General features: G+C 54.0%; 1 protein-coding gene across 1 annotated transcript; it reads right to left on the bottom strand.

The window, feature by feature from the left end:
* Window positions 1–865: 865 nt before the first annotated feature.
* Window positions 866–22,117, bottom strand: Wnt4 (Wnt family member 4). The gene is made up of 5 exons (XM_051171223.1): window positions 21,982–22,117; window positions 9,561–9,796; window positions 2,668–2,799; window positions 2,441–2,583; window positions 866–1,840 (listed from the first exon to the last, which is right to left on the bottom strand). The coding sequence occupies exons 1-5, from the start codon at window positions 22,056–22,058 to the stop codon at window positions 1,373–1,375; spliced, it is 1,056 nt and encodes a 351-aa protein (XP_051027180.1). The 5' UTR covers window positions 22,059–22,117; the 3' UTR covers window positions 866–1,372.
* Window positions 22,118–22,256: the final 139 nt, after the last annotated feature.

Here is a 22,256-nt window from a genome sequence, read left to right as displayed (position 1 = left end):
AAGGGGATCCCAGAGCTGAAGACATCACGGAGACAACTGGAAAGTCCCTCTGAGGATTGGTCACCCAACTGAGAAGCAGTTGAGTCTGTGTGTGTCCTGTTCACAGAACACCTGGTAGGTTCTTGACAGTTTGGCTGGTGAACTGGGCCAGGCACCAGCTACTGATGCTATCTATCCCTTAGGGATCTTTTGTCCTTATTTTACTCAAGGCCTTGGGAACCTGAGGTCCTGGGGATGGTGATGCCTCAGGTTCTGAGACCTTGTTAGTCAGCCCTCTGTTTCCCCTCTTAACTCAGCCTCTTATCCCTCTGTAGCTATGTGGGGTCTCTGGCTCCTACTGCCTCCCTATACCTTTTATTTTAGCCAGAGCCCCTGTCCTATTGCTCAGGCCCAAGGAGACCTGCATTATTTGCCTTTGGATACAGGGACTAAGGAAGAGCCTGGATCCCCCACTGCCAAGATCTTGTGGGGTTTACAGGCAGGAGTACCCAGGACAGATGTGATCACCAAGGGAGATACCATAGCATAGGGCCTGGGGCGTAGTGTTTGCTCCATAAATTTTGTTAAGTGAGTGAGATATCATAGGGTGGGGTCTCTTTGCCCTTTCCTGTGTCTCTCTGTGACATTTCCATTCTCAGCTTCACAGAGGACAAGACTGAGAGTGACTCACATAGGGGTGTGACTTGCTAGGCCCACGCTAGGATCTGACCCAGCATGACAGCCTGACTCTGCCTAGGAGAGTCTAGGAGTAGGAACAGTTTCCCCTGTCAAGGAGGAGACTGAGGCAGGCAGGCCTAGGGTGGGCATTCTTGTTCCGTCCTCACCTGTGTGCTTGCCTGGCATCTAGCTGCTCATGTGAAGGCTTTGACCTGATATCTGTCCATTCCCTTCCTAGGGACTTTAAGAGCTAGGGTTACTAGCAGTCCCTGTGTATGTGTGGGGTGTAGAGGTGCAAGCTCCTTTATTGCAGGTCATATCTATTCCAGCAAGATGGAACCTGCCATAGGGCCATCTGTTTCCCTGCATGGTAGGGTCCACAGTCACTCCTTATTACCCACTTTTTAGTCTATATGTAGAAAAATGGACACCAACAACAGCTGAGTAGTCAGCAGTGGTCAATGTGGCCAGCCAGAGGCATAAACAAAGTCCCTTTGGTCAGTGGCAGCCATACACAAAGGCTCAGACTTGGGGAGGCCCTGGTTGGTGCCCTTGGGGTTGCCTGCCTATTTTTGGCAATAAATAAACTTGAGGACCCAAAAACCAAACCAAAACAAAAAATACAACCAGTATCTCTTGGGGTAGGTGGTGGGAGACTGTTTAAGTTATTGGCCTTTCGTGGGCCACGCAGGTGGTGCTGGGCACACATGGGCAGTCACCGGCATGTGTGCATCTCCACGAGGCGCTGGCACTGCCGGCACTTGACGAAACAGCACCAGTGGAACCTGCAGCCACAGCGCTCGGCTAGCTCCACCTGCGCTGTGTGGAAACCGCGGCCACAGCACAGCAGCTCGCAGCCATCAATGGCTTTGGACGTCTTGTTGCATGTGCGGCCTCTTGTGCCTAGCACACCACTGCGTATGTCCTGCTCACAGAAGTCTGGACTGGGCTCCAGGTATACCAGGTCCTCATCCGTATGTGGCTTGAACTGTGCATTTCGTGGCACCAGTGCCCGGGAGGAGCCCACACGACGTGGCTCCACCTCTGTGGCACCGTCAAACTTCTCCTTTAGTGCGTGGCCAACTTGGCGGAAGGGTGGTACAGCTCGCCAGCATGTCTTTACCTCGCAGGAGCCTGACACCCCGTGGCACTTGCACTCCACCCGCATGTGTGTCAAGATGGCCTGTAGGGGAGGATGCGAGAAGGTTGATCAGGGACAGTGGAGGTTGGGGAGGGACCCTGGGGATCCACAGGTGGACAGGAGGACTGATGGAGAATCAAAGGGTTCACTGTTGGCCTCCTTTTTATAAACATCTACTGGATGCTGTGCTGAGCTGGCAAGCAATATTGGGGACAGACCAATGAGGTACTTGGGGCACTTGGAGTTGCTGGAGGGACACAGCGAAAGGCAAGCATATGAGTGACTGGCTGGTGACCTAATGGGGAACACGGTGTTGTGCTGAGTCTCTACAGACAGAGACTTTGGAAATACAGCCATCAGGAAGGTAGATGGTGTCACAGGTAAGCACGTGGTGTGTGGTGGACAGGAGGGTTTAGATCTCAGCTTCTCTGCTTGTCAGAGGCTCAGATCCTCACAGATAATGTATGGACAAGACCACTTCCACCGCTGTATAACACCTGCCCCCCTCCCCTCACTACCAACCCCTGGCCTACAGAGGTCCCTGGTGAGAAGATGAGCCTTTCCAGAGTAGCTGTGGTGCTGTTTTCAGGACTCTGCCCATGCAGTCCTACCCCAGTGCCAATGGGGTTAGTGCCACTCTACCTTCCTGCCAGCCTCGTTGTTGTGAAGATTCATGAGTGCCCGGCTGGAGGAGGCACCCTTGCTTCTCTCCCGTACATCCACAAAGGACTGTGAGAAGGCTACGCCATAGGCGATGTTGTCTGAACATCCTGACCACTGGAAGCCTGGGGTACAGAGGGCAGAGAGTGCTGGGGTAAGTTGGGGCTGGGACTGGGCCTCTGGCCTCCCCTTTGACCATCTGTGCTTACCTTGTGGGCTGACCCCGTGCACTGTCCGGTCACAGCCACACTTCTCCAGCTCTCCACTGCTGCATGCCCTTGTCACTGCAAAGGCCACACCTGCTGAAGAGATGGCGTATACAAAGGCCGCCTCCCGAGTCCCTGTGGGAGGCAGAGGGAGGAAAGACTATGTCCTAGGGCACCACATCTCCACTTTCTTTGCTGAAAGGGAGAGGTATATGGGTGCTGCCAGAGTGCTGGGCACCAAGGCAGGTGGAAAGGCTGCATGCCAAGCGCACAGTAGGTCCTTGGTCTGGTCACACTAGTAGCTGAACCTCCTTTATGTATGAGGACCATTGCATCCTCCCAACAGCCTGGTAAGGCAAGAGCTATGGTCACCTCCATTTTATGGAGGCTTGGCAGCTTGTCATACTGCACGTGGCTGAGCCAGCAGACAGCCTGGCTTCAGGGCCTGATCGCTCAGCTCCTGAAGAACGCTGTTCTTACTGACTCTAGAAGGCAAGGGAGAGTCCTGTAATTTTGTGACAGTCTGGGGGAAGTGAGATGACTACAGCACTGTGAACGGGCATAGCTACACAGCCACTCCAGCTCCGCCCCTTTGTTGAACTAGTCACTGGGGTTTACATTCCCCCATGTTGCCCTGCAGCTCACAATGTCTCCTGCTTCCTTAAGCCTTGAAGAACAAACTAGAGCATTGGCAGCTCCTACCACTGAGCCCCTCCTGCTTACCCTGGGGCTTGCATGCAAACCCGCTCCCCCTTGACAGCTTGATCTGCCACCCGGGTCAAGTGTTCAGAGAGTAACCAGCAGGTTTTTGGAGGGGAATTTTTCTGTCCCACTCCCACGGTCTGGAGGTGATAGAAGCAGGGGTTTGTAGCACAGGTCTGCCCGCCTCTCTGCAGTGGTTGCATCTCCTGCCCATGGCTGCTCAGCAATTCTATTTTGGTGACAGCCCTCCTTCCCTGCCTGAATGGATGTTTTTATCCTCCTAGGAACTGTGCCTGGGGGGTGTAGCTGTTGTGGAGTTGCTTTCTGGGGGTGAGCTGGGCCAGTGTGTGAGCATAGTGTGCATGCTGGCTGGGTGTGTGACCAGACAGCGGGCCTTGCTCCTATCCGAGACCCTGTGAGGGCCTCTGTGTGCTGTGACTGTCCTTCTGTCTCCTGATGCAGGGTCTGTGTCCACAAGAGTGGTGGGGGCAGGCTTTGGACCCGTGGTTGGCAATTATTTCTGTGACACCCAGGCCTGTGCTCCCAGCTGCCCTGGGGAGCAGTCACCATGGTCAGATGAGAACAGTCACCTCCACTGTGCCGGTCTGTGGACAGAGGCAGCCCAGCCTGGGCGCTAGAGTAGGAGGGAGCTTAGCCCCCAGCACTCAGGACACCCTGTTCTTGGTACAGTTCTTAAGCAGGGAGTACCACCCACCATCCTTTCCACTGCCCACTCTCTGCTTGGCCATTTTGGGCCTGCATTGAGGGGCTTGGCTGGAGCAAGGGAGCCTTGACATTCTGGGATGGAATCTTCTCCAAGCTAATTGAGGTTAATAGCAGGCTCATGTTGGTTGGTTTTATGCTGTGGCCGCCCAAAGAGAGACAACTTCAGTTTCTGGTATTTCTGGTATTTCCAGGCCTGAACCAGCACAAATCTTTGCCCCAAAGACCAAGGGGGAAGGGAAGTCCCAGGAGATAGGGCTGATGGGACTGGTGGGCGGCCTCAGCCCTCTGCCCTGGGAGGACCCTTTGCTTTAGTTGCTCATGCTGCCCTTGCCCAACCCTGGATCTCCTTCACTTCCACCCCCTAGTGCCAGTGGTTCTTGGGTGGCACCAGTCTCCCTGTGGGGTTGCTCAGGAGACCACTGCCTCCTTCTCTAAACATCTGTTTGAGGTCACCCTAATATCTTCATGTTCTGAGTGACTGAAGGAAGAGGCTCCCCGAGACCTTATTAAGCAAATCTATAGCTCACAGAGAGCTTACTGTGTTGTCTGGGCACTTAGTACATTAGCCAAGGTGCCTTCACAGTGTGAGAGCAATAGATGCTTGCTCTTACTTTTCACGGGAAAGTCAGGCAGCTTGTCCAGGGTTACTCAGCTAGGATGTGGAGTAGCGGGAATTTGAACTCAGCCTTTTCTTACTGACCCTGGGTTTCAGCCATTTGGCTTCAGTAGTATGGCCCCTGTGGCTTCTTAGGTACCCAGACCGGAGACTTGGTCTCTGCAGGACCCAACAGGGCTGAATTTCCTCAGATGTTGTTTAGTGGCAGAAGGGTCTGGGGGTGCTGTGGTGGGGTGTTCTGGGGAGGGGGCAGGTATTTCACCCTGGTCAAGCTGTAGTTGTAGGCAGGAAGCATCTTCCCCTGTGTCCTGGGCCAGAGGAAGGCAGAACTCTCAAGTGCCTACCTGGCAGCTTTCTTCCCTTTTCACCCTGCCAACTATCCTTTCCACACCCACAACTTCCTTCTGCTGGTTCCCGCCCCCCCACTCCACCCCCGAGTTCTCCAAGTCTTGTTCTACATAGGCCTGAGTCCTACATGTTCCTTAGGCTTGCCTCAGTGCCATCTTTTCTGAGGGGCTAAAAGCTTCCTGGGATTGGTGGTTCAAAGTGATTCTATAGGTCCGATAGCAGTTAATTCTGAGAACCGCTCTATGCAGGGGTCTTTCCATGTGCTGACCCCCTAAGGACTCACACAATCTGAGGTTGCTCTCTTGAAAACCTAAGGCTTGTCTGGGCTCTTCAGCAGCAAATGGCAGAATGAGGACTGGAGTGGAGATTGCCTGACTCAAGGCCTAGGAGCATGTCATGGTGACATCTCTCCAGATGGTGGGAGGGAAGCCAGTTCAGCAGAAAGGAGCTGGAACTGAGGAAGAACTGGCTGAGGTTGAGCTGGGTTGGCGGGGAGGCCCTGGGTGTGGTGACCTTTGGGCACCAGGTGGGTGTCCCGGTGGAGGCCAGGGAGTGGGCAGAGCTCCATTGCTGCCTTATGTACTCTCCAGGATCTCAGCAGGTGGGCCCTGGGTTTGTCCCCACTTTCTAGGAAGGACACTGAGTTATGGAGAGGGCACGGACCTTGCCCAAGTTCTCATAGCTGGCAGGGCCAGGATCTGGGTCATCGCTACGCTTGGCTCCCTCAGGCTGCTCAGCTGTGACTTGGGAATGACATAAACTCAGAGCTGCTGTGAGGATGGTCTGGGCTAGATAGAATAGGCTAGGCCAATGAATGGCACTCCTTTCTTCACTGGCTACAGTCTGGACCCAAAGGGAGATCTTTTCTGTCTCTTCGGATGCTTGAGGTCACCGTCCTAACCAGGTAAATCATGTATGCAGAGTGGGACCTGCTGAGTCCCCTTCCTGAGAGCTGCCAGATTGGTAGTCCCTGCTAAAAATGATAGATAGCCCCCTGTGAGGCAAGCTTGCTCTCAGGTCAGGGTCTGTATGAAGTACTTACTGCAGAAGTAACAGAATGTCAACAACAGCCCTGAGAGTTATGTGTGAGACAAGTAAGGACCCAGAGAAGTGAAGTTGCCTGCCCCAGGTTTGCCTGTCTCTGCTGTCTTTCAACTCATGGGCCTCCAGAGCCATGCCTGTGCTCGAAGTGATGAGCCCTTTCTCATTCGGTCGAGACTGATCAAATGAGTGTTCTAAGAGGGTTTTTGGGTTTTTTGTTTTCTGTTTTTTTGTTTTTTTTTTGAGACAGGGTTTCTCTGTGTAGCCTTGGCCGTCCTAGAGTAGCTTTGTAGACCAGGCTGGCCTTGAACTCACAGTGATCTGCCTGCTTCTGCCTCCCGAACTCTGGGATTAAAGGCGTGCACCACCACACCTGGCTCTAAGAGGAATTTTACTAGCAAAGAAAACCAAATACAATTAGCCAGGTGTGGTGGCACATGGCTGTAATCCCAAGTGCTCAGGAGGCAGAGGCAGGTGGATAGCTGTGAGTTCAAGGCCAGCCTGGTCTACAAAGTGAGTCCAGGACAGCCAGGGCTACACAGAGAAACCCTGTCTCAAAACGCCTCCCCCCACCCACCAAATAACAACAACCAAACCAAAATGGTGTGTCTGTGGGATGAGCTCAGATGGATCCCCCAGACATGACTAGTGTCTGTCTATTGTGACTAGCCTGGTCTTTAGGTGTCTTGATTTAGCTCTAAAGGGACAGGATGCTTGACCAGGCCACTGGGACTTTAGTCCAGAACAGCTTCCACTTGGCCTGGCTGGGTTCTTATGTCCCCCAGAACTTGCTGACAGGGCTAGTCTCTTCTTTGGTTCCTGTCCACAAGTAAGAAAGGTAAACACTATTCCAACAGGGTCCTGAGGCCCCTGGCAGTCACTGACCATGCTTTCCTTTCCTTGTCCTGATCTCAATCCATTGCTAGCTGACACTGACGTCCTCCGTGTCAGGTTTGGAGGCGTGCCAGGAGACAGGTACTGACTTGATCCATCACTGTTGCCTGGGGATTCAGTGATGGTGAGGGGAGGGTGGGCACGGAGTTGTCTCACACTTGAGTGTGGAGGTATGAAGAGGCAGTGTGAGCACGCATGGCTTCCATACAACCATGTGCATGTAGATACACAGTTGTAAGCCAGCTATATTGAAGTGTCCAATGACCTAATAATGAGTATCTAGTAATCACACCCTGCAACTTTAAAAAATATAAGTATGAAATTATATGAAAACAACAAAAATACAAAATATACCCCCTGTAGGCAGGCAGTGGTGGCGTACGCCTTTAATCCCAGCACTCAGGAGGCAGAGGTGGATTGCTGTGAGTTCGAGGCCAGCCTGGTCTACAAAGCAAGTCCAGGACAGCCAAGGCTACACAGAGAAACCCTGTCTCAACCAAAACACCAAACAAAACAAAACAAAACAAAACAAAACAAAAAAACCAAAAAAAAAAAAAAAATCCCTGTAAAGAATATAGAGCCTGTAAGTCACCTCAGCACTTGGGAGACAGAGGCAGAGAGATTGCCAAGTTTCAGGCCAGCCTGGGCCACATAACAAGCTCAAAGCCAGCCTGCCTGTGTTAAAGAGTAAGACAAGATCTTCAAGGAAGACACACAAGAGGCAGAGATCCCAGAGGGTTGGGCTGGGTGGAGGCCACTTAGCTGGTGGAGAAGGGGTGGGTGTTTTGGGGGAGGAGGACACAGCATGTTCAAAGGCATAGACAGGGGCATGACAAGCAGAATTGGCTTATCTACCAGTTCCTCACCGCCCCAGAGCAGTGGTTCTCAACCTGTGGGCCATGACCCCTTTGGGGTTGAATGACCCTTTTAAATGGGTCTCAGATGTCCTGCGTATCAGATATTTATATTATGAGTCCTAACGGTAGCAAAATTCCAGTTATAAAGTAGCAACAAAATAATTCTATCTTTGGGGATCACCACAATATGAGAAACAGTATTTAACATTTGTGTTAGGAAGGTTGAGAACCATGGCTTTAGAGGAAGGTTGAATTCCCCCTGTGTGAGAGGGACTTCCTGAGAGCAGTATCTATAGGAAGGCTCTGGGGTCTCACCAGTATAGCTCAGGACCCTGAGCACCAGCAAAGACTTCCCTACTGGACTGCTCACTGGGTAGCTGTCTCTTTCTCAGAACAGCCCAGTTCAGCAATGCCAAGTGTGCTCATGTCTGCCAGCCCCTGCCAGCTCCCAGGAGAATGGCTTCCAAATTTCAATGACAGTTGGTTTCCAACAGCATCCAAATGGTCCGCCACAAGCCCAGCAGCCGAGGATGTCTAGGCCCACAGGTGCCAAGACAAAGGTTGGCCCAGGCAACCCGCCTGCAGCTTGAGCTAGTCAAAGAACCCTGTCAACTTGGTGCCTCAGATGTGTCAGCTTCAAGCTCGAGGTAGAAACGCATCTGGCTTTCAGCATCCCCTGGAGGGCAGGGGCTTGACTTCAGTGCTTCAAGGAACCTTCCAGTTTCACAGAACCTCTTCTGGCCCCTGGCTCGCCTGCACTGGCTTAATGCCCTTTCGTATTACGAGTCTCAGCTGGGGCCTCACCTCCTTGGGAAAACCTTTCCAGAGCACCCAGTATTGGCCAGGCGAGACCTTCAATTTCCTGTCCTGTTGCTCCTGTGTTTACTGGTAGTGACAGTACAGACCCTGCCTGGCCCATGCTCAGATCCTGCCACTCACTAATTCTGTGACCCTGGGCAAATGACTTAACTGCTTTGTGCCTCCAATTCTGCACTTGTTACGTGGAAGCCTGACCCAAAGGGCTGGTGAGTCTAGTGTAGTGTTCCTTACAGTATTTAAGACAGTGCCTGGCCCGTGATCAGTGCTGCAGGCCTGTGAGCGCTTCCGTTGTGCTGTGGTGGACTGTCTGGTCCCTGATGGACTGTGAGCCCTAGAGGACAGAAGCTAGCCACACTAGAGGTGTTCTGTAGGGCTGTCACATGCCTAAGTCCACAAATGGGTTCCCCTACCCACGGCCGGATGCAAAAATGAGCAGAGGCTGCTTGTGCTCATCCTTTGAGGAGCCTGGGGCTGGTCAGTCCTGTCTCTTCTCTGGAAAATAAGGACCATTCCAGCTCCTACTCTTGGACCAAGAGTGCTCTGTGAGCTGGGTGTGGGGAGGCAGAGTCAGGCAGAGGCAGATCTTTGTGAGTTCAAGGCCACCCTGGTCTACAAAGTGAGTCCAGGACAGCCAAGGCTACACAGAGAAACCCTGCCTCAAAAAACAAAAACAAAACAAACAAAAACCTGAAAGAGTGCTTTGTGATCATTGTTCTCCTGGGTCCTCTACCTAGTACCCTCAGTCTCGTTCTTTATTCCCCTCGCTCAGGCCCTGTTCTGCTTCTGCCCTTGAACCATCTTAGATGTGCCTGACCCTAGAAGTGTCATTCCCCAGACACCTGGGGCTGCACACAGACAGCCCATGCCCCCAGGAAGCTTCCCCGCTCCCTTACCTTGTGTCACCACCTTCCCAAAGACAGGCAAGGAGTCCAGTGTGGAGCAGTTCCACCGTCGATTCCGGAACTGGTATTGGCACTCCTCGATGGCCAGCTGGGCGCCTCGGCGCACTGAGTCCATCACTTCTAGGTTCCGCTTGCACATCTGCACCTGTCTCTGGATCAGGCCTTTGAGCTTCTCGCACGTCTCCTCTTCGGAGATGCTGCCCACTGAGGACAGCTTGGCCAGGTACCTGGGGACAGGGGTTTGCTGTGATGCTCAGTTCCCCTGATACCTGCTTTTTTCTTCCCACATCCAGGGTCCAGGGTGCTGCCTCTTCACCTGGCTTGGGGACCAGTATGCCTCCCCCAGCTCTCAGACTAGGGGTCAGTATGTGAAGCCTGACATGAGTCTGAAGCAAAGGGCAGGAACTTGTCCTCTTTACCTAACGAGGGAACGACCAAATTGGAAAGCACACAGAAAGTCTTAAATGGGAAAGTTTTACCATCGCGATAAGAGCTAAGTTTTATGGAACTTAGTTAGACATGGATGAAGTACTTTATATTATTTAAACTTAATCATCTCAGCAAGCCCCTGGTTTTCAACATTGATTGTGTGTGTGTATGTGTTCATGTGTATGTGTGTGCATGTGTGTGTGTGTGTGTGTGTGCTTTATGCATGCACGCACATGCACGGACTTGTGTGCACATCCCTGTAAGGTTAGAGGTTGATCTTGGGTGTTCCTAAGGACCTAGCAACCCTTTTACTTTTCCTACTTTTTTTTTCTTTCCTTTTTTTGAGACAAGGTCTCATGTACTCCATGTATGAACTCACTGCATGGGCAAGGATAAATCTGAACATCTGATCTTCCTGCCTCTACCTCCCCAATGCTGGGATTACAGGCAGGCAACATCACACCCGGAGCCTTGCACATGCTAGTCAAATGACCTACCAAGTCACACACCCAGCCTGAGCACCAGTGGGAGACAGAGCTTGGTTTTGTTTTATTTCATAACCTTTGCTAGATTTTGTGTGACTTAGAGATTGACATTTGGGCAGAAACAGCCAGGAACTGGGTTTGCTCAAACAGAGCATGCTGGGTGAACAAGGCTGGGTCTCTCTACTTTTAGAGATGTGCAGGTAGCATTCAGATTTTGCTGGTCAAGCTAGTGGGTCAGATTAGGGTTAGGTGTTATTGTTTGTTTGTTTTGTTTTGTGTTTTTTTTTTTTTTTTTTTTTTTTTGAGACGGGGTTTGTAGACCAGGCTGGCCTCGAACTCACAGAGATCCACCTGCCCCTGCCTCCCAGAGTGCTGGGATTACAGGTGTGCACCACTGAACCCAGTTTAGGGTTAGTTTTTGAATCTGACTGCATTGGGAACATCTGTGGGGTGATGGAGAGCATGGGTACCTGGGCCCCACCTCAGGTAGTGTCACTGTGCTCTGAGCTTTGGGCATATCTCTAAGTGCAGCTGGGAAGCCACTAGCCTAGAGAATAATCTTGGAAAAGTATCTGTGACATTGCCTACCAAGTCCCAGAAGGCTCAGCCTAGGACATCCCTGTCCACCCTGTGGTCTTGGCTCCCGGAGAAGACTCCTTCCACCCACGCCCACCCCCAGCTGTAAATTGACTATCGCTATCACTTTCCTTATCCATACTGGAGTCATAGCTTCTATTACAGGGAGTTGCTGTGAGGACTGAGCGTGTCGAGGTGTGCTAATACACTTGGCTCGGCTGGGTACATCTTAGGAGCTGTCTCTGGCAGCACCAGTGGGCCAACAGAGATGGTAGTCTCGGAGCCAGACAGACCAACCTACCCTGGCATTCAATCCTGGTCCTCCAGGGCCCCTTTCAGCTCTCACTGCCTCTCTAACAGGCCTGGCTTTTGACACGAGTCCAGGGAATCAAATTTTCAGGTTCTCATGCATGTATAGCAGGCACTCTGCAGACAGAACCATCTCCCTAGGTCCTGGGGTATGCTCAGAGTAGCAGAACTCTGGCCAGTCTGTGTAGGAACCCGAGTCTCTTGGAAAGGAGAAAGGTACATTAAGGGCCAGGAGAAGGAATCATCTGGAAACGGAGAGCCTGGCTTCAACTCTGCCAGGGTACCTTGCTTCTCTTGCCCCACCAAGTGGAGGGGGTCTCCTGCAGAACCACACCCATGAGTCACTCTTGGCCTGCAGGGGGCGCCAAGAGTTCAGCTACTGGCGGTCGGCCAGGCCTCTGTTCAGAAGCCACTGTGTCCTTCCTTGAAGGGTCAAGAAGTGGAGCCTACCATTGGATATTTTCCTGCCCCCACTCAGGCTAGGGCTCTCAGAAAAGGGTAGAAACCCTAATCCCTCCAGGACTTGGGGACAAATATCTTGCCTAAACTTATCTACACCTCTTCCCCACCCCTCCCTGTAAGCTAAGCAGTCACGTCTGGCTGGATTGGCCCTGCCTGGCCTCTGGTGAAGGGAGGCATTTAGGGGCTGAAGACTCCAGCCATAAGGAACAGGCAGGGAGATCTGGCTGAGCCATCGGCCCATTGGGGGCCCACAAGTCTCCTTCCGTTTGGAGCTGGCCGTGGACACAGTAAGCTAGCCGGGGAGAGTTTGTGGTCTTTCCCACTATCAGAGTTCGAGTTTTCCTGTTGGCAGAAGAGAGCATGCTGGTCCCGCGCCACCAAATGGGAGCGGTGGATTCGAGGAACTACTGAGCATTCCTCCCTCGGGCTCTGAATGTAACAGGGAGACAGGCTGAAATGACAGTGGCAGGGACACTGCCCGGCTGCCATAGCTGTGAGTCACTGGGACGGCATCCAGGAAGATGACGAGAAACTCCCTGTAGCAAAGTCACTGCCCACCACCCAGTCCTGCCTTTACTTGACACAACAGCTGCCCCTCCCATGTATGGGGGCCCTGGCCATCTCTGTTCATGCTTTCTGAGACCCTAGTGGTTTGTCTGGTGGGTGCCAGAGCTGGCATAGGCTGGAGAGGTTTGGCACCCCAGTCCTCAGTGGCTGGAGCCTGTCCTGGAGCCTGGCAAGTACTTGACCTCATTTCCCAGATGCACAAAGCAAACCGAGGCCCACAGAGGTGAAGTGACTTGTAAGTCCTGTAGCTGTCTAGCCTCAAGCAGCTATGGGCTCTCAACTCTCTCCTGTCCTTCTCCAGCTGGGGATTTGCCCCACTGGGCAGCTGAAGAGCTGACTCCTCAGGCTGTGTCTCTGCAGGCCTCACACAGGGCATGCACAGCACACCGAAGGCATTCAGAAATGTTTGCCGGTGAGGGGCTTTGTCAGGATGCCCTCTCACCCTCCATGGCAGACTACATAAGGAAAGAACAGGCAGGAGAGAGGATGGGGGTGGCCTCTGGGGCCCCTCCCAGTGCCCTACGCTGGCTCAACCTTTCCCCCAGAGACACGTGTGCCATTCACTGACCCGGGAGCTGGGTCAGGCTCAAATATCGACTGCACAGCCGTTTCTGGGAGAGGCAGAGCCAGGGCCTGATGGGCAGGCTGTCTGAGGCTGGCCATCCCTGCTTTTCCGGGCCTGTTATGCTGCCCCTGTTTAGGCTTCTTCCTGCTGTTGTTGAGCACAGGCCTAGCGATTTGCCACCTGCCACCCTGGCCACCCAGGACTCCAGCCTGTGGCCCTGCCATCGATCAGGTTACCCCACCAGCCCAGGCTGCCCCTGCTGCAGCCGCTGCCCAGCTCTTGCCCAGTGGGTCCTGCAGGCTCCTCCCAGGAGGCCCTCCCCTCCGTGCCTGCAGCCTGCAAGGAGGAGGCTGGAGGGCCCTGGCCCTGCCAGGGAGATCAGATCCTCTCAACCACCTGCTGTTTTCATTAGAAACTAAAATTAGCTGGGCTTGTCCCAAGCTTTTCCAGGTTTGCTTGCTTTTTTAAACAAAATATACAAAATTGGAGAGGCTAATCCACACCTCGGTGGCTCTTCCCTGGACTCTAGAGGAGAGGGGCCGGGAAAGCGCGGCTGTGGTGGGGAGCCAAGCAGGTCAGTGGCACTGGTCCTGGCTCTACAGTGTCCAGGTGGGGGCTGGGACACCAGCCCAGGCCTCTCTGCCCCCTCCCTTTGGCCTCTCTGCCTGCTCAGGCCACATTTAGAGACTCCTTAGGAGTAGTTGTGCCCTCCATACCAGAGAGGAAGGAGGCCAAGTTGGCAGGAGGGGGTATCCGAAGGGAATGGTGTATAAGCAAGAGAGGCTTTCAGCTAGTGGATACAGCTAGGTGGAAGCAAGGGGCCACAGACTATCTGGGGCAGTAGTCTCACGGGGCAGGAAAGGATGTGCAGCTCCCCAGGACCCTCGCTACACAACCAACCATTAAAACTGCCCACTATTTCTTTAACCAGCTGGAGTGGCTGCTGGACTGACCTCCACTGTGACCCTGCCCTGGAGACCCTTGTCCCTCCTCTGGGTTGGCAGTGTGGTTTGGGTGCAAACGACATGGGTCAGACTCCTATCTCTGTGTTACTTAAGGCAAGTCAGTGAATATCTTGGAGCCTTGGCCTCAGTGTGCTCATCTGTAAAGTGGGGAGGCTAGTTGTTTTCACTGTAGGGGGTAGGCCTTCTCTGTGGCCCTCCCCACCCTCCGCTGCAACCCAGCTGGACCTTGTGGGACTGTGTGCCTGTTGGTCTTTGGGCCTTCTCTGCCCTCACAGAGCCAGGCCTTGGGCTCATTTCAGCTCTGTGCCCTTCCAGGCAAATGGCAGATCACTTTGGTATGATTTGAACTGTAGACTTTGGAGAAAGTCTCCAGGTACATTTTCAGCATTGGAGAAGTGGTCCCCGAGTGCTTCTAGCTCATCTGTTCGTTACTTTCAGGATCAGGGGCAAAGGGTCATGAGGAGAGAATGTCTCCGAATGGAGAGCAAGAGCTGGGGACTCGTGTCCAGTTTAAGCTCAAGTGTGCCAAGGGAACTCAGAGACTGTTCAGGGTAGGAGATGGCCCCTGCTGCACCTGTCACCTGTGTCATCACTCAGTAGTCACATGCTTCTGCATAGCCATGCCACCAGAGTAGGGTGTCTCCTCCCTTACCTCTCTTTTCTAGGAGAAGGCAGTAAGGCTCCAAGGCTGGTCATTCTATATGTGTGTGTGTGTGTGTGTGTGTGTATGAGAGAGAGAGAGAGAGAGAGAGAGAGAGAGAGAGAGAGAGAGAGAGAGAGAGAGAGAGAGAGGACTCGAAAATGGGACATTCTGGCTCCTGAGCCTGGGAGCAGGCTGCTTAGGCTCCAAATATGGCCCTGGGGGCTCGGAGGGTCGGACCACTCAATGTCATCTTCAGGCACTGTCCTGTGCAAGGTGGCCTGATTCTTGCTTGGATGGATCAATCCAGAGACTTTTATCTACAGCAGGGGCATTGGAGTACTATTAGGAGTGAGGGATGCTGAGGTAATGAGTGTTTCCATGGCTATGGTGTGCAGCCTTGTCTGTATCTGTGGCCTCTGGAGCCATCCAAGTCACCAGAAGGAGGTACCACCACTGGCTAGAACCCTGGAGAGCAAGGCAGTGGGTAACGGCTGGCACTGGAGACACTCTTGGTGATCGGTGTGTGTGTGTGTGTGCGTGTATGTGTGTGTGTGCGTGTGTGTGCTGGGCTGCCTCTGCTGTGCCTTCTTTCTAGCCAGACAGGACTCTGAATGCCAAGGTCAACCCCCCTAGGCCCCGTGTTTGTTGGAGAGAAATGCTGACCTCCTCTGGTGCTAACTCCTCTTATCCCTGGGTCTCGGAAAACTCAGTCCTCACCCTTATTTTTTGTTTATTTTTTTCAGTGTAGGGATTGAAGCTAGGGCCTCATACATGGCTAGGCAAGCATTCTATCACTATGCTATATCCTCCATGCCCCCCTAAAGACAGTGCTACGTAGCCCAGGCTGGTCTTGAACTCACTATGTAGCTGAGGCTGGCCTTGAACTCCTGATTCTGCTGCTTTTATCTCCCAAGTGACCATTTTGCTCCTGAGGGCTGCAGGTCCTTCCTTCTAATTGAGGGTCCGGCTTCTTCTCCCGCTCCCCATTTCCATCTTCCAGAGGAGCAAGTAGCTGACTTGGGGCCAAGAAGACTGACACCTGAACCTGGATAGGGCCACCTTGTGCAAGGAGGTCAACATTTTCTTGTCTCCCTGAGTCAGGGGTCTTCCTGGAGTGGGTGAATGTCAAGTTTAAGGTGCCCTCTGACTCCACCTTGCCTCTTATTTGGTGGCAGAGACCCCTGTCCAGCTCTTCCTTTCTAGATCACTAGACACACTGAAACTTCTAGGCCTAGGGAGCCTAGGGATGGAGAGTGAGGAGAGATGAGGAAATCCCCAAGGAGAAGTCCAGCACAGACTGGCGGCAACCAGGGGCCTCTGTGGTCTTACCCAATCTCGCAGGGGAAGGGCTGTCGCTGAACCTCTCTACTCATACCTGGCAGGCAGGTGGGCAAACCTGGGCTCCTCCCATGGACCAGTTCTCCTTTCATCAACCATGGGGCAAGTTTTGAGAAGGCAAGAGACTTGGGCTGGAGTTCCAGCTTTCCTATGAACATGCTGTTGGGCTCTGAGCCCAGCACAGAGAGTACTGATGCCAGTAGGTGCAAGCCCACTGCTCCCTTGTATGATAGCTCTCGGGGGGGGGGGGGTCCCTGAGACCTCCCCCCCCCCACAGTGATGTCTATGATTCATTCTTAAAGCTGGGGGTGCCAGGGCAGTGAGGTACCATGACTCAGGAGGGAGAGCTCTGCTATCTCTAGCTTTGGGACAAACTCCTAGGATCTCATTGTAGGGCTGCTGCCTGGAATAGCATCCTTGCAGATCAGCGGCTCCTTTATGCCACATCAACAACCCCCTGTAGGGAGCAGACTGACCTCCCACCCCAAGGTTGCCTGTGAGCTGGAGGTGGGAGGAACCTCCCTAGGACAAGGGCAGGATGTGTCCTCCCTTCTTCCCTCCCCTTTCCCCTGCTCTCTGTGAAGACCAAGTCTCTTCCAGGAGCTGTAGGGGTTCTGACTTGGAGGAGAACCTCGAAAACATAGCTTGGTTTCCACTTTGCCAGAAGATGGGGGAGGCAGAGAGGGGATGGATGCCGGAGAAGGGGGGGGGGGGACACGAGACTGGCGGGTCACAGCAGGGAGTGAGCTTCCCCTCGGGCTGGCTGAATCACTGACTTTGCAGCTCGGGACTCAGAGATAAAACCTGGCAACTCTTGTGGAAATCTGGGAAGCAACTGTGGGTCGTGGCTCAGCTCCGCCTCCCAGCTGCTTGCAGAGCAAACCAGGAGCACCTCTTGCAGGCTAGCTGGATGCAGAGGGGTGAGTGGAGGGGCTGAAGGCGGATGCCGTCACCCTTGCCAGCAGCTCCCTGATCAATCTGCCTGCTCGGCTCAGCCTGAGGCAACCTTCCTCCCCCAGGAAGGAACAGGAGGCAGAGGCTCTCCATGCAAAGGCTCAGCTTCCCGGAGCATGGGCGCATACCCACAGGGCTCTAGTTGGGCGAGTTTCAACAGGTTTGGGGAACACTGTCTTGTCAGATACTTGCTGAGTTGTTGCTCAATGGCTAATCCGGGGTGGAGAGAAGAAAGTCTAACCATAGCAGACAGCTGGGTCCCGGCTGCCTCCTAAGCAAACCCCTCAGGCAGAGCCTGGTCCTGCCTCCCCGTACCCGCCCCCCCCACCATGTGGAGGGATGGGAAAGATTCAGGCTGGCTGGGAGGCTCTGCTCTAGCTAGTGAGTGAGGGCTCAGCCGATGGATCTACCTCACTATGGGGCTTTCCTGTCACCTGAGCCTGGGGAAAGTGGACACAGACAGACCTTCCTACTCCAGGCCTCCAACCCTCAGTGACTGAGCTCCTGTTTCACTGATCCACTGGTGACTGAGTACCCATAACTGGGCAGGTATGTGCCCGGCACAAGAAGGACACTCAGAGGTGTGTGTGTGTGTGTGTGTGTGTGTGTGTGTGTGTGTGTGTGTGTGCTCCAGCCATGACCTCCCAAGCATCAGAAGCCACATAACCATGTCATATGTAGTAGCAGGTGGTTACAATTACATAGTGAGACTTGGACTTGGCTCAGGCCGTGTTTCCTCTAGGCCTCTGAGTGGGGCTGAAGCCCACACACCTCTGCTCTGGGAGGGGAGGGAAGAAGTTAGGATAGTATGTGCAGAATGCTGGGACCATCCATTTACCAGGTGTGCCTGGGAGGCTTTGCACCTCTTTCCCCCTTGGACATTTGATGATGTCTGTAGATACCGGTCATCAGCTGGCAAGGGTGAAGTGTGTGCTATTGGCTTCTAGTGGGTAGAGACCTCAAACCACACTAAATTCCCTTGAGTGCCAAAAGGAGACCTAGCAAAAAGTATCCATAATATCAAGGTAGGAAGGGGGCCCAGAGTAAACTGTAAAGTGCTTAGTGTGTGTTGGTGACTATGACTCACTACCCAGAGTCCTGGGAGAGGCTCCAGGGACATGGGCCTTTACTATTTAAAGGGGGAGGGAGGGAACTGGTGAAACATTCCAAGGGGGGACAGGCTGTTTCTCCACCATGGCGCTGGCTCTCCCCGTGCCTGGACTGGAGAGTCATGCCTCACTCTGCCCATAGCCTGGGGAGTCATACATCCCCACTGGGCAAACAGGCATGTGTGAGCTTGGCTCAAGGATGTGCACCTGTGGGGACTTGGAGCCAGTAAGGTACTTGACGCCTCCCTTTATTCCCCTAGTGGCATTGAAGCATGTTTCCTGTAAGAAGCCTCGGGCCAGCAGGATGCCCACTAGCTAGGCTGGATCTCCTGGCTCTAGGACACTGCTGAAGAACTGGGAGGGACACCCTGGACTCCTGTGTACATAAAACTAGAGGATGTGGATGGTACTATTTGGGGCTTGGGAGCATCGCAAGTACCTATTCTTTTCATCATCCCTACAGACAAAGACAGCTCTGCAGCTCGGTGACAGCGGAGCCAGCCTCTAGTAGCTGCCAGGGCTCCCATCTCTATTAGCACGCCAGCATGCCTGGCCTTGTGCTTTGCATATCCCATGCATGGGCTAACACCACCCTCTACCCCCCCACCCTCGCCACCACCACAGTGAACCATCTGCACCCATGGGCACTACTTTATAGCTGAGAGTTGAGGCACTAATCCAAGGTTCCTCGTCAGGGTGGCAGAGCTTTGGTAGAAACCCTGGCTCAGAGCCACCCTGTGGGCCTGACTTTAAGTCCAGGATGGGTTTCTTGTTTTTCACTCACTGAGGTTCTGCCTAGGTCCCTGCTCAGTGCATCGCTTCCTGTCCTTCCTCACTTTTCTGTCTTCATTTGGTTCCTGGTTCTTCCATTTGGGGTTCAGAACAAGCTGCTGAGGCCAATAGCCCAGAGGGAGGAAATACCCCACTCAAGGCCACCCAGCATGTAGTGTAGAACTGTGATCTGAGCCCAAGTGTCCCTGACCCCTTGGTGCAGACTTGGTGCTGGGGCATGACTCAGACTTAGCTAGCTAAGTGGCAGAGCAGTTCCTTGAGGGCCAAATACAGGCCTTATAGCATGGATGATATATCCCCCCAGTCTGCCTTCAGGGGTGGGAGCTGCCCACTCAACAGCATCCAGCTGGGATTAAAGGTGTACACTGCCACCACCCTGCCTTTTTACATTTATTTATCTGAGTTGTGTGTGTGTGTGTGTGTGTGTGTGTGTGTGTGTGTACATGTGTGGTGGTCAGAAGACAGCTTGTAGGAGTCCATTCTGTCCTTCTACCAGGTGCGCCCTAGGGATGGATCTCAGGTTGGCAGGTTGGCAGCATGTCTCGTTACCCACTGAGCCATCTCAAGTAGCCCTTGGCTCACCCTTGAAAAGACATGGAGCCACCACCATGCCTGAATGAGCAGCTACCAACCCAAAGCTGTCAGATTAGCTCTGCCGTTTACTAGCTAAGTAGCTCTGGGTTATCCCTCTGGCCCTCGGCCTTCTCATCTGTAAAATGGGTTCCAGTGTAGTGAGGATTCACACAGTGGAGTGGGTAATGGACATCAAGTCATTGTTCTCCAGCCTCCAGGCTCAGGAGCTCTACTCTGCCGTGGCGCATACAGTCCTGCTTATTCCGGCTGTGGTTTCTCCTGTGTTCTTGTGCCCAGACCAAGTTGCTGGGAGGCTAGGCTGTGGACCTGTTTTCCTGGGGGCTGGTCCTGTTTCTGGCTGAGGATGAAAGTGTTTAGGCACAAGACAGTTATCCCAGTTTGGGTGTGTGTGCCCGGGCTCTCCTCCCCTCCAGAGCCTCCCTAGTTTGTAGGGTCCTGGGAAGCCCCTTCCTTCTCTCTCTTTGAGCTGAGAGACCTCCCTGGCTAGAAGCCCTAGTGGAACAGGAGTGCACCATGTTGACTAGAGCCAGGCTGCATGGCAACAGGAGCCATCACAGTTACAGAGAACAGGTTTGTTAACCTCCTCTGCTATTCCCCCTGCCCCCCCCCCCCCAACGCAGGCTCAAGGCTCAAAGCTCTGGAATTCCCCATGCATTTCAAGAGCTGGAGCTGGAGCTGCCTCCCTGGCTGGGGCTGAGGCGTGGTGGACATGGCTGGAAGCGGGTAGCAGTTCTACCTGGGTGTATTGGGTCAACCTTGGGACAGCCTCAGGCAAGAAGTAGCTTATTATTGTCTGGAGATTAGAGCATCTGGGTTCAGTGCTCAGCTCCCTTCCCTGGGCCTCAGTTTCCTCATCTATAAAGGGAGCTAAAGAGCTAGGAGCTCAGACGGGCAGTGGTGGCGCACACCTTTAATCCCAGCACTTGGGAGGCAGAGGCAGGTGAATCACTGGGAGTTTGAGGCCAGCCTGGTCTACAAAGGGAGTCCAGGACAGCCAAGGCTACACAGAGAGACCCTGTCTCAAAAAAAAAAAAAAAAAAAAAAAAAAAAAAAAAAAAAAGCCAGGAGCTCTATGGCAGCTGTCTCTGTGTTTGCTGCAGGCCTGGCTCATACACTTCAGTTCCCACTTGTTTCTCCAGCTTTTTTTTTTTTTTTTTTTTTTTTTTTTTGTTAGTGCTTGGTGTTGGGCAGGTCAGACCCACTACCAGTTCCCCCCAGATGCTCAGACCCATTTTCCAGACGCCTGGTCTCGAAGCCTATATCTGTTTAAGAGGCAGCTCCTGAAATCCCAGACTCCTTTAAGTCCAAAGCAGTTCCTTTTCCTCAGGTCTGCAATCCAGGCCTCACTGAGGGAAAGGGGCAGTCTGCAAGAGTGGAGTGGGCCAGCGTCCGTGCCCTGGTTTCTGTCCACTCTGCCACTGCCCCTGAAGTGTTAATCAAATTAAGACTCCAGGAAAAACAAAACCTCTGCAGCCTCTTTGGGCCCCAGAGTCGCTAGCTCTGCGAACAGCTGGGAGAATTCCACATCACCTCAGTCTCCCGAGCTCTGGGTGGCTCTGACCCCAACGAACACACTCCTTTCCAGTCTACAGGGCTCTGGCTGGCCACAATGACCTCATAGCAACAACCATTGGGCACTCAGGGCAATTTCATGGGAGATATTTGTTCTTTGGTCTTGATGCAGAGAGAATTTTTCCTTTCCCACTGTCTCCATGGAAACCCAGCTACACTGTTGGCTATCCCCCCCCCCCTTCCCACCTCATGCTTTTCAGATCAATACTGGAGCTTGGCTCCCCACTGGCTGCCCACAGTGGAAGGCGGCAGAGCTCTGGGCAGGAGAAGTTGGGGCCAGGGTTAAGCCTGGGCCATAGGAAAGTGTCGCTGAGGAGGGATGAAAGAGCTTAAGGTCTTGTTCCTTGTTCTCTTAGTCACTAGCTCATCTCCTTAACTCTCTTTCCCAGGGATCCTTCCCAGCGCAGATCTAGTCAGGAAGGAACACTCAGGTCACCAGTGGCTACCGCCCCCTTCCTTCTTGACCCTTGTAAGTGGATGGAGGCTGTTGCCTCCCTTATTAAAGTTTGGGAGAAGTTTCTTCCTGCCTCAGGGAACAGCAAGGTAGGGACAGAGCCAGCCTGCGGGCTCTCAGAGGCTCGGCGTCTGGGTCCTCGACTTCTACGGCTGGCTCCCGCCCCCCAAACAGAAACAGGTCTCTGCACGCCTCCAGCTCAGCCCGCAGCGCCGCGCGGCGCGGCGCAGCGCGAGAAGCTCGCGCTTAGAGTCCTCAGGATTAACTTGCTATTATGTCGAAGACGCCTTCCCTGCAGTGGGCTTCCTCTGAGACCTGTCAGCCCGCGGGTTGGTGCCTCGCACCGCTGTGGGGCCACCGCCCCGCGCTCGTACCCTCTCGCGCTCTTCGAGCACCTAGTGCAGACGCGCTGACAGTGCTCGGGGTACGGAAGCTGGACCCGGGTAGCAGGAGTCCCGGGACCTCCAGAGGAAAGCCCAGATAGTGGTGGTGGCGGGAGCGCAAGCCTTCGGTCGGGTGGCCGAGACACCTGCCCGGAGTACCCTGCGCCCGTTGCCCTAGGGCCCGCCCCACCCGCCCAGTCTCCAGCCCGACTTACAGCCAGTTGCTCGCGGCGGCCGAGAACACGGCGAAGACGAGGAGTCGCAGCGACCGCAGGCACGAGCGGGGGCTCATGGTGCCACGGGCGCGGCTGCAAGGCTCCCGTCGGGGCGGCAGGTGGGCGCCGCGCGGACGGGCTGGGGCGCCGGGCCGGGGCGCGCGGCGGGGCTCAGCCTCCGAGCAGCCGGCCGCGCCGCCCGCTGCTGCGCCCGCTGCCCGGCGGACCCGACTGTCAGCGCCGCCCCAGAGCCGGGATGCGGCGTCGGCGGCGGA

This window comes from Acomys russatus, chromosome 29 (genome assembly GCF_903995435.1).
Source record: "Acomys russatus chromosome 29, mAcoRus1.1, whole genome shotgun sequence".
NCBI classification, from domain to species: domain Eukaryota; kingdom Metazoa; phylum Chordata; class Mammalia; order Rodentia; family Muridae; genus Acomys; species Acomys russatus.
This window is presented reverse-complemented; position numbering and strand designations above follow the sequence as displayed.

Coding starts and splice junctions, on each gene's coding strand:
- Wnt4 (XM_051171223.1), bottom strand. CDS start 22,058: ATGAGCCCCCGCTCGTGCCTGCGGTCGCTGCGACTCCTCGTCTTCGCC. Junction 9,797..21,981: donor GCCGCCGCGAGCAACTGGCT/GTAAGTCGGGCT, acceptor CCCTGTCCCCAG/GTACCTGGCCAAGCTGTCCT. Junction 2,800..9,560: donor TGGGAAGGTGGTGACACAAG/GTAAGGGAGCGG, acceptor TGCCTCCCACAG/GGACTCGGGAGGCGGCCTTT.